The 12,091-nt window shown below is 50.7% G+C and overlaps 1 protein-coding gene across 1 annotated transcript in view; it reads left to right on the top strand.

The window, feature by feature from the left end:
- Nucleotides 1-12,091, top strand: part of Coro2a (coronin 2A) — a 50,888-nt gene that overhangs the window by 13,123 nt on the left and 25,674 nt on the right. Inside the window, exon 2 of the mRNA XM_041667504.1 lies at nucleotides 11,002-11,202. Within this exon, the coding sequence (XP_041523438.1) occupies nucleotides 11,002-11,202 (201 nt within the window). The remainder of the gene's footprint in view (nucleotides 1-11,001; nucleotides 11,203-12,091) is intronic.

Consider the following 12,091-nt stretch of genomic DNA (forward strand, 5'->3'; position numbering starts at 1 on the left):
GATGCTGTCCACTCCACCAAGGGAAAGTGGGTATGACCCACATCTGCCCCGTAGGATGGTGGTGAAGAGGAGGATGGGCAGTAACCGGGAGGGAATTTGCAGATCCTAAACAGGATGAAGGGCGGTGGTCCTTCCAGTACAGTCCCCAGACCAGCTGCTTCAGTGGCCACTGGGACTTCAAAATGTGGCTTTCCAGACCCTGAGTCAGAAACTGTAAGGTGGGGGTGTGGGCGCCCATGTGACTAGAATCAGCTCTCCAGGGGTTTCAAATGTCAGACCCCAGCAAACATGTAAACCAGGTGCTGTCACTTCCCTCAACCATTGGTCCTGGGGCAGATGTACCTCCTTCTGGGGACACTGTTATCTTTTTCCTGAACTCTTCACCCCCAGCTACTGGCTGCTAGCAATTGTAATCTGGCAGGAGAAGCTTTTTGGCCTCTGCTCTCCAAGCCTGCAGACCCAGCCTTCTTGGAGATCTGGGCAGAGCCTGGGGGGCCGACAGCAGACGATCCTGCCAGCTGTTGCTGGCCTGCCTGGGGAATTAAGGCTGACCAGCGAGCATTTATCTCCATGGTGACAGTCGGGTGAGAAAGAAGCAGGAAGAACTTCCCATCACCCTCCTTGTGAGGGCTGAGCATTGAGATGTTCGTGTCTGGGGTCTCGAGTCATAGGGTAGTCACAGGGTCACTCTGAGCACAGCCAAGGATGACCTCAGACTTCTGCCCTCTGTAGCAGCTGCATGCAACACCTAGCCTGCTGATTTCCTTTTAGACCAGCCTCGCTTGAGGAAAGAAAATTCCCCTCTCAGCCCAAGGGTTCTGGTTCCCTAAGAGCAAGCCTAAGACCCCTGCAGCTCTGATCACATGACAGCTCCAGTTACAAACCTGGGTGATCCCTTTTGCTACAGGCCGATCCCCAGGCTGGCCTTCAGCACCCTGGCCAGCTGCAGCACCCCTTGCTCCCACCCTGCTCTGGGTACATGCCCAGACCTTCTTGTTTCTCATGCTCATCTACATACCATGAACCCTACATGCATCTCACATGCCATGCTGGGCCCGGCGGTGCAAGCCTTCCCTCTCACCTGGGTTCCTTCCCCTTTCTGCAGGGCTCGCTTCTGCCTTGAAGCATCCTCCCAGTGTTCCTCTGGTCACTGCAGCTTGGGGACTGGGACTGTAACTCAGTGGTAAGGTGTTTGGCCATCATGCTTGAAGCCCTGGGTTCAGCCTCAGGAAAAAAATAAACCGATCTCAGCTCAGGCCATTCAGCCGTGTTCTCCAGAAACGAGCTTGACGATTTCCTGTTGTCTCCCACACCCCAGTCAACTGAACACCCATAGTTGGCTATTTCCACTTTGTCCTTATCTCTGGCCCATGGCTCCCAGTGTGGCACCAGGTTCAGAGGGCAATGTTAACCTCTGTAGGACTGACTGTGGGCCACTGATCCCCACAACAGGAAGTAATGGCTGACTTGTGGGCTTGTGGGGATCTGTGACTCAATCCCCATCCTCGGTCAGAAGCTACAGGGCCTCACCCCTTCTGTGGAACGATAAGCAAACATTTTCCCTGTGTATACTTGTGGGTGTCTCTGCCCAAAGATAGAGCCGGAGAATATACGATCTATCGGACAGGGTGCAGAGGGTGGGGCCTGCAGGTTTGAACCTCCAGGAGGCATCTAGGAAGCTTCTTGGTGACCTTGTGGTTGAAAGTCCCAGATAAAGGACTTGAGGGCCAATAAACCTGCATAGAGTTTGTCTTGGGGTAATAAATAGGAAATGATTCTGTTTTGGGTTTCTAGAAGGTTGAAGTAACAAGAAGTCAGCCCTCTGTGTACTGGGACAGCTGACGGGCAGTGTACTGTCCTCTGGGGCTTTAGAGTATCTGGCTGTGTCCATGCAGGCTCCAGACCCTCTGTGCACCATCCTCATTGGTGGAAAAGTCAGTGGTGTGACCATTAATTGAGAGAATGGAAAAGCAGAGGGGACATGGATCTGCCCAAGGTCACAGATCAGTGTCAGAGTTAGGGCTCTCCAACCTGCTACGATATGGACAGCCCCAGCCCCTCTGCTCAGAGGGCCCAGAAGAGTGACATTTCCAGCCAGGGTTCAACAGCCCCTGCCGGTGGACCCTTTGGTCTATGGGTGAGCAGAGCAGAGGGAGGAACCATTTGAACTGGACAGTCCTGTGGGTGGGAAGAGAAAGGGCGAGGAGCATCCTCTATGAGCCTGACGAGTGTAAGACATGTTGCATCCATTGCCCTGGCCCTCCAGAGTCTGTGGGGACAATAATAAGATAGGTATGTTGTTGGCAGTGCGGGGCGTGGGGGGGGGGGTGGAACCCAGAGCTTCGCACATGCTCAGCAAGCACGTTACCATCAAGCTACATCCCCAGTCCTCTTTCTATTTTTATTTTGAGGCGGGATTTCACCGAATTGCCCAAGCTGGCTTGAACTCACTCTAGTCCAGGTTGCCTTGATTTTTGTTTATGATTTTTTTTGTTCAGTTTCTTTTTTAAAAATTATAATTTAATTACCATGTTTCTCCCTTCCCTTTCTACCCTCTAAACCCTTCCAGCTCTCCTTCAAATTCATGGCCTTTCTTCATTAGTTATTACATGCATATGTGTATACATATTACATGTATTTGGCTATACACATATATCCAAAATATAACCTGTTTAGTCCATATGATGTTACTTGCATGTATGTTTTTAGGGCTGACCGTTGGTGTGCTGTTCCCTAGGGAGAACCACCTCCCCACTCCTGGCTTCCCTCAGTTGCCTAGAGTTCTTTGTGTAGGGTTGAAGCCTCATGGGCTTTTCCCCATCCAGTTTGAGATGCTCATTGGTGTCATCCTTGTTTGCCCTGGGTTTGGGCAGCTGTGTTGGTGAGATTTCGTGAGTGGAAACTTCTGATGTTTTTAGGAGACATAATCTCAGAGCAAAGTCCCTGATCCTTTGACTCTTAAAATCGTTCTGCCCTCTCTTCCATGATGCTCCCTGAGCCTTGGGTGCAGGAGTGTTTTGTAGATGCATCCATTGAGTAGGGTGCCTCAACTCTGCCTTTTGATTGGTTGTGGTTTTCTGGAGTGGTCTCAGTCTGTTACAAAGAGAAGTTCCCTTGATAAAGTGTGGTGTACTCTTACCTGTGGGTATAAAGACGAATATTTAAAGATGTTGGTTGTTACAGAGTTTATGCTGGTTTGGTAAATTAGTGGTTGTAGATCTCCTCCAACAACAACAGATTCATTAACACCACGTAGTTGGCTAACTCACTGGTACCTGGCATGATATCTCTTTTGTTAAGCCAGCCTTAAGTCCAATTAGAGAGCTAATGGTTATCACCAAGGTCTGTGCGCCACTGCTGCCCACGGTTATTGTGCCATGGTAGTCAATGAGGTACTTCATAAGTGACTGTTGGTTCTCTCTCTCTCTCTCTCTCTCTCTCTCTCTCTCTCTCTCTCTCTGTGTGTGTGTGTGTGTGTGTGTGTGTGTGTGTGTGTGTGTTTGTGTGTGTGTGTGTGTGTGTGTGGTATTGTGTATGCAGGTGTTCACAGAGGCCTGATCTCTTGAAGCTAGAGTGATAGGCTGTTGTGAGCCACTGAAGTGGGTCCAAGGACTAGAACTCAGCCACTTGAAGAGAGCATGCATTCTTCATCCCTGAACCATCTCTCCTGCCTAAGGCCTTGAACTTTTGATCCTCCAGGCTTGTAGCTAAGATTACAGGACTATTCTTCCAGAGTTTGTTTAGAACAACCTATTAATAGGCTTAGCTGGACATGATGGCATTTCCAACTGCAAAGGCAGAGGCAGGAAGATCTCTGTGAGTTCAATGCCAACCTGGTCTACATAGTGAGTTTCCGGCCCACCAGGGTGACATATTGAAAGTCTGTCTCAAAAAAGTTAGGAGAGAGGGTATGCTAAGGCCCACCAAGTCTTAAACCTGGGACCGCTCTCCCTGTTTTACCTACCCCACCCCAAGTATGAAGATGAGTATTTCATACAGTGGGGTGGTCTGGAGGGGGAGTGTCATGGTGGAACCTGGCACACGAGGAGGACAAGAGGCAGGGGCATCCTCAGAGTCCAGCGAGTGCCAGCCTCATGGCTTCATTTCAGACTCTACAAGGAGAAGCAGTATGTGCCAAGATGGGGTAACCAAAAGGCATAGTGCTCTGGGGGGCAGGGCAGACAGCACAGAAAGTAGGGAGCATAGGACGCACCACCCAAGTCCAGCAGAAACCTTTGAAGAATAAAGGCAACTCATGGTGGGACTAGAGGGGCTGCACGGGTGAGAGAAACAGGTCCCTGCGGAAGATCAAGAGCCTGGGTTGAACAAGGGGCTAGGCCCGCAGAGGATCCCTCAGTCGTCTCTGGAGGTGGCCTGCCAGCTAACCCTGGCTCGCGCAGTTGGGTGGGGGAGGAAGAAGCTCTCCCTCCAGCCTAATCTCATCAGGAAGAAAGACTTTCTCTTGGCTGCCACCAGCCTCAATCTGTGTTTCCTATGGGCCTGTGGGAGGCCAGAGTGCCAGACCAGAAGGAAGGGGGGAGGGGAGGCAGCAGACTGACCTGAGAACTGGGTTCTGTGTGCGTTTGCTGGCTGCAGGGTGCTTGTGCCTGAGTTAGGATATTTGTTGCCATGAAGGGATCCCGAAATTTGCCCTGGGCTGTGTTGCTGGACAAACCATAGGGCTTCCCTCACTCTCCACCTCCCCAGACCTCAGCACATAGGTAGAGCCATATAAAACAGTGGTTCTCAACCTGTGGGTTGTGGCCCCTTTGGGGGGCCTGCATATCTGATATCCTGCATATCACATATTTACATTATGATTCATAGCAGTAGCAAAATTACGGTTATGAAGTAGCAATGAAAATAATTTTGTGGTTGGGGTCATCACAACATGAGCTGTATGCCAGGGTCACAGCATCAGGAAGGTTGAGAGCTGCTGCACCAGAGGCTTCTATTGGGCAGAGCTGTGGGAATCGGATGAAAGCCTTGCAGTCCTCAGCTGGCTTCCTTCCCCACCTCCTCCTGGGCTACTTATTGTAATTTGTGTGGATGCTGCTAGGGGATTGAGCCTGGAGACTTTCAATTATTTCTTCTTTATTATTCTTTTCTTTTTGAGACAGAGTCTCGTATATTCTAGACTGGCTCCCAACTGTAGATAATAGCCAAGCATGATCGTGAACTCCTGAATCTGCCTTTACCTCCTGAGCCCTCAATTGCAGCTGTGATGCCCTACACCAGGTTTTATGTGGTGCTGAGGATGGAACCCAGAGCTTTGTGTATACCAGCCAGCCCTAGCCCCTGGCTTACTTCAAAGTCGGCACCAGGCGCCCTATCATTTAATCTGTGCCTATGAAGCATTTGTCTCTAAGTGTTGCTGCCACCCCAGAAGACAGCTAGTGAAGTCGTCGTTTAATATCACCGGGGGTCTCCAGGCAGTGTTGCCACCAAGCCTGACAACCTGAGTTCTTGAGTTTAATGTCCGGGTCCCAAATGGTAGAAAGAGAGAACAGACTCCTCAGTTGTCCTCTGACCTCCACACACGTGCATACCTGCACATACCAAATACATGAGTAGAATATAATTAAATTGATATGGGAGAGTCTTCTGTTTTGTGTTGATTTCATTGGTTAAATAAAGAAACTGCCTTGGTCTTTGATAGGCCAGCCCTTAGGTGGGTGGAGTAAACAGAACAGAATTCTGGGAGGAAGAAAGCCAAGTCAGTCAGTTGCCATGATTCTCCCACCTGACACAGACGCAGGTTAAGATCTTCCATTGTAAGCCACCTCGTAGTGCTACACTACAATTAATTGTTAGAAATGGGTTAATCGAGATGTGAGAGTTAGCCAATAAGAGGCTGGAACTAATGGGCCAAGCAATGTTTAAATGAATACAATTTGTGTGTTGTTATTTCGGGGCATAAGCTAGCCAGGCGGCTGGGTGGCAGGAACGTAGCCCGCTGTTCCCCACTACAGAGTGGCACCCAACAATTCTGTGTAATTATTTTGGGTAAAGCTAGCCGGGTGGCAGGAAGCGACCTGACACTAGTCACAACATTAAATATTTTTTTAAAAAAACTTGTCAGCCAGGGGCACACCTTTAATCCCAGCACTCTGGAGGCAGAGGCAGGCAAATCTTTGTGAATCAGAGTCCGGTCTGGTCTACAGAGCCAGATAGGGCTACACAGGGAAACCTGTGTGTTTGGTTTTCCATCAGGGGTCATTCTAGTTGCTCAGCCACTCCAGACTGACTTTCTGTGGCTGAATGCCGTGACTCAGGATTCTGCTTGCTGTGGAACTTCGTGTTGCACGTCACCCGTGACGTCTCTCCAGTCTGGACAGACCCCATTGGCATTGTCACCTGTTAAAGACACAAAGCAGTTTTTCAAATTCTGTTCTGTCCTGTTGAGACAGGGTCTCACTCTGCAGTCCACATTGGCCTCGGGCTCACAGCAATCCCACTGCCTTAGCCTCTGGAGTGTTGGAAATACATGCGTTTGCCACCAAGCCAGATGACCTTTCTGTCCTGATTGTTGTTAGGTCTGAGGGATTCTATTTGTTCTGTTTGTCAATCCTTTCCCAAATATACCTCCCAGGTACTCCCCATTCTTCAGGCTGCCTTTTACCCCACTGATAGTGTTCTTGATCCATGAAAGTTCTCAATTTTCTCTACGTCATTAAGTCCAGTTTATCTGGGTTTTCTGCTGCCCACTGCTTTTGGTCACCACCAAATCTAATATCTTGAGTTTGGTCTTTAATTTCTCTAAGTGTTTTATAGTTTTAGCCCTTTGTTTTGGCTCTTTGGTTCATTTTGAGTTCTTAGGACTACAAAAATTCAACACACGGGATTTCCTGTGTTCTAGAGCCTGCCAGTTGCCTCCTGGTGAACCCGTTTCTCCCAGCTTGGTATGCAGACTAACACTGATTTGGTCGGCATGGGGTTCAGTGTCTTGGCAAGGCCTCTTTATAAAGAGCAGGAATAATGGCGACTTTTTTACCGCCTATGATGCTGAGACTGACGGTCTCAAAGCTCCGCTACACCTTTGAGCCTCAGACTTGGCTACAGAGCACAAGCCATGAGGAAGGCTAGTTAATATACAGCAGATTCTGCCCTGCACCCTAAGGTGCCAGATTCTGTCAGGGTGGGGTGGGGTGGGGTGGGGCCCAGGAATTTACAGTTTTGGCAAGCTCCCTGGTGGTGTCACAGTGGAGACTCTACCGTGAGCTGCTGTGTCCCAGCTGCTGTAAGTTTCACTAAATGCACACAGGGATCTTCTAAGGACCTGACTGCTTACTAGGATGCGTTTGTTTGTTTGTTTGTGTGTTACTTTTTTGGTGATTCTGCCTGCAGCCCAGGCAGGCCTTGAACTTGTGTCCCTGTGGCCTTATCCTTCCAAATGCTGGGGTGACAGGCTTGAGCGTCTGGTGGGTTTCAGTCCATCCCGGTGTTCATCCGGCCACTGTCAACCCTATTATCAGCCCTCAAATTCACCATAATTTCTCTTCCCATACTTGGGACTTTAGAAAAGAGGTGACCTCAGAGAGAGCAGTAACCCCCAAGAACAGTGACCCAGATATTCCTTCCTTGCCCTCAAATCCTGGGTACTAAGCAAGCCCTGAGCCAGTCCTGGGTGGAGATTGGTGGCTGAATGAAATCATAGTCACCTCTCTTTACAAACCTTCTGGAACATTCTGCTTTGGAATGTTCTAATCTCTGGTTCAGGATGCTGGGCTTGCTCACTTGCGTAGGTTTCTCTTTCACAGGCAAGTTGTCCAAGTCAGGGCTCCCAGGAACTTAGCCATTGCCTGTGGTAGAGTGACCAGCTTGTCCCTGTCTGTCTGGAACATCTTCAGGTTTGGGGGTTTTGTTTGTTTGTTGTTTTTCTTCCAGTCCCAGACTTTAAAACCCGGGGCCTTGTACATGGTAGGTAAGTGTCCTGCCGCTAACCTCTCGTGTCTCCTCAAACCTCTCGTCGTTGTTTGTTTCCTGAGATGGGATCTTACTATGTAGTCCAGGCTAGCCTCCGAATTGTGGCAATTGTCCCTGTGCCTCCCCAGTGCTGGGATCCAGAAGTCAAGCCAGCATGCCCAGCTCCTTTTTTCAAGTTTTTATTTCGAAGTAGGCTCTTACTACATTTCCCAGGCTGCCCTTGACCCTGCAAGCCTTCTCCACTTTGGCTTCTTAGTTACAGCACAGAAACCCCTTGTCCAGGGAGCCATCCATGGTCCCTGGCAGACAAGTACAGTTGCTCACTCTCCTGAGGAACCCCCAGGCCTCCTCTTGCTTTGAAACCCTGAGGTCCTAGTTGCCTGCGTCTTGGTGACACTTGAGATGGTTGCTGGCTGGCAAAGGGCAGAATTAGAAGATGCCTCGTGGCGAGAGGTTGTGGTTTCAGTCAGGGCTTGGCCTCAGAATGAGAGACTCTGTGTTGAGGAAACCTTTACCAGAAGGAGCCAGGACCTGTGCTTTCTTCTTCCTTGTGAGACAAGAGCACACCATGAGAATGAGCTGGGAAAGCAGAGGTGTAGGTGCTTAGCCCTAACCCCAAAAGGACCACCTGGGGCTGCCCCACCTTATCTGGTAAGGATGGATGGAGGCCCTCGCTAGGAATTCTGGGTGCGGTAAAAAGAGACTTGGCAAACGGTCTTAGCAGGTAAAACAGAGGACTGTGGAAGCTGAGGCCTTGAGTTCAGTGCTGGAACCCATGTAAAAAGCCAGATGCCGTCGGGCACATCTGTAATGCTAGCACTTCCGTGATGAGATGGGAGGCCAAGTCAGGAAAATCAGCTGGAAGAAACAGCACCTGCCTCACCAAGATGAAAAGAGAGAACCATCTACCAAAAATTGGTCTCTGATCTCCATGGAGAGATTTTCTCGTCAGGGTTGAGGCCAAGGTCGGGGTCATGATGCTTGTTGGGATTTTAGTCTGGGTGTGGGTGCGCCCCTAGTCAGGCTTTATTGTGTCCAGTCTGGGTCTCTGAAGATCACTTTCAAATGAAGTACTTTGGCTTGGTTTGGCTTTGTGAGACAGGGTCGTGCCGAGTAGCCCAGGGTAGCTTTGAATTTGCTGTGTACCTCAGACTGGCCTTGGATTTGCCATGTCGCCTGAGCTGACTTTTAAACTTTTGACCTGCGCGCTGGAATTTGGCATGTTTCACCACACCTATCTTGCCCTTCTAATCTCCCTCTTAATAACCAGGCTATGATAGAAAGTGGTGGTTCAGACCCTCCCACAGAACACTTAGAGGGAGTGGCCTCTGTGCCCACAAGGTCAAATCTTAAGAGGAAGAATCAAAAGAAAAACTTGAGATTTCAGATGTGGAATGGCCCTGGCAATAACAGACTCTGGCCCAGCCCACCCATCCTCAAACCAAATCAGGTAAAGTCCTGCTCACCACGAGATCACCAACAGTGGCACTAAGGAATACTCCATTGGATAATTTGTGCCCTTCACTCCTTGGGTTCCATTCCAGCTTCCCGCCGGGCTGGGTGAAGAAGGGGGCCTTGGAGAGCAGGCAGGAAAAGCTGTTGCTTGCCCCCACGTTCCCCACCAGCACCGTCACCCACACAGGTGCATGCGCGCACATCCGTCATGGCAAGAGGTACGGCTTTGACTTTGCACAGTTGCTACTCATCCCGGTACAATCTTGATCCCGTGGTTTCCCTGCATCTCCGTCCCCCATCGTCAGACAGGGCCAGGACTCCCCATCTACCTCTCAGGAGGGTTGGAAAGAATGAAACAGTCCCCAGTCCACAGCCAGACATTGGGAAATACCCCCCAGGGCTGTCACGCCCAGAATCAACTAAGGCTTTGTCAGGGTGGAGATTTCCAGCCCCCAGCCTAATCCCAGGGCCTCAAGCCACTGGGCACACACGGATAGCAGCCGAATGGAAGCTGTCCCAGTGCCCCTCCCGAGAGAAGGCTGCTTTGGAGGGATGATGTAGGCCCTGCCTGCTGTTGGGACAAGTGCCTACTAGCAAGGCAACTTAAACTGTGGCTCCTGAATTGCTGAGTCATCAAAGCCACCCATGAAGGCAGGGTCCCTGAGCAGAAGGTCCCGAACATGCCCTGGGCAATGCCAGCACCCCAAGAGTTCCCTGATGAATAAAGGCAGGTCTTGTGCACAGGTGTGTGCACAGGGTCACACAGTGCAGACACTCCCGTGCTGCGCACAGAGGGTCTGACCTTACTAGATGCTCTCTTCCCCCACCACCACTGGGACACCTCCCCCATTGCAAAGGTCTGAACAACCCTTGATAATGGAAATAAAGACTGGGGTGGGGCAGATGGGTATTGGTGATCACGTTGCTCCGCACTGGGTGGTTTCGTCCGTCCGTGGAGGGCAGCAACTCCCTTTCCAGAGGCGAGACACGACACAAGTCTATGAGACAGGTACTTAGGTCATCCCATTTTATAGACAAGAGCATGGAGACCCCCAAGGTTTATGTCATTTGTCCATCCCTGTGAGGCAGAGTTAGAACTGGAGGCCAGACCGGCTGGCTGCAGAAGATGCAGTGGTTCTTGCTTAGCTGGCAGGAGAGCTTGTCTGGAGAGAAGAGTTGGGGGTGGAGGCTGTAGCCGATATTCTGTGGTCCCTCTGCTTTGTGGGGCTCATACTTGAAAAAAAAACAGAAAAGCCTTAATATATCAGCAAACAGATTGATAATACTGATTCCTCCGTGCCTGCAGGGGTAGCCTGCTCACCTGGCTGTCCTTCATAGTGGACCTCTGCCTTTGTAGAACTGGCCACCGTCACCAGGCTTGGTGGCACAACCTGTAATCCTAACACTCAAGAGGTCAAGGCAAAACAATCACAAGTTCAAGGCCATCCTGGCCTACGCAGTGAGTTCCAGGTCAGCCTGACCTACATACTGAGACCTTGCCTCAAACAGAATCAGCAATGACACCTGACTGCTGCCCCAGCTGTGCCTGTTAAGTAGCCTCAGGCATGCCCCATGATGAGGCAGTGAGCCTCACGCCGTTGGTCCCTCCATCCCCTGCAGATGTCATGGCACCCCCAGTACCGCAGCTCCAAGTTCCGACACGTCTACGGCAAGCCCGCCAGCAAAGAGAACTGCTACGACTCGGTGCCCATCACGCGCAGTGTCCATGACAACCACTTCTGTGCCGTGAACCCCCATTTCATCGCTGTGGTCACTGAATGCGCCGGCGGGGGGGCCTTCCTCGTCATCCCCTTGCACCAGGTAAGAACCCTAGTGATCCCAGGGCCCAGACTCATCTCTAGAGCCTATGGGACGATGGAAAAGGGAGGGAGCCCAGTCTGGGTGTGATTGAAGGCCTGGCGTGCTTTCCTAGTTGTGTGAGCTTATGTCAGCCAGCTCTTTGAGTCTTGGTTTCCTTCTTGGGGAAGAACCTGATAGGTGAACGTTCAGCAGCTGGCCTAGCCCCTTCTAAGACCTTCTCTCGTGCATGCGGAACAGTGCTCGATCCAAAGTTTTCTCTCTTGAATGAAATATAATTATTAGTACATTGCTGGACTCTGTGAAATGGGAACTTGCCCAAGCTACTTCCCCTTCCTGAAAGGTGGGGATGGGAGGCACAGAAACAAGTGTTGGGCTAGAACCTACATTGGAGAGGGAACCAACAGGCAGAAGGGCAAACACTTAACCTTAGAGCCAGCAGTGGGCCATGAACCATTAATGTCACTCAGTGTTTGAACTTACAGAGTGACAGGTTCAGAGAGATCACCCTAATAGCAGGGTCTTTGTGAGACACCAGCGCTGAACCTGCCTTTGGCAGACCACCTGAAGAGGCAGGGCTGGGAGAGAGGGGGGCTCCCAGGCTGTGCTTCTACCTCATGGCCAAAGGGGCTGGGGAACCGGACCATGGGAAATCAAAGCAGCCCACAGACTTAGATCAGGCAGCTGAGGCATCACCAAAACTGGAAAGCAAGAGTCTGCTGAAAGGCCAGAAGCAGGCCTGGAGCACCGAGGACTTGCATAGTCAAAGCCCCGCGTGACATGAGTTTACAGGTTGCTTTCCTCCTCCTGGCACTGAGGCTTTAGAAACCAGTGACCACAGACAAGTTCAATGAGGCCAGCAGTCCCCACTCGTTTGGAGTGTTTGCTTGCT

The sequence above is a fragment of the Microtus oregoni genome, unplaced genomic scaffold (assembly GCF_018167655.1).
Source record: "Microtus oregoni isolate MIOR12 unplaced genomic scaffold, Mior012 000017F_ref0000208, whole genome shotgun sequence".
NCBI lineage: Eukaryota > Metazoa > Chordata > Mammalia > Rodentia > Cricetidae > Microtus > Microtus oregoni.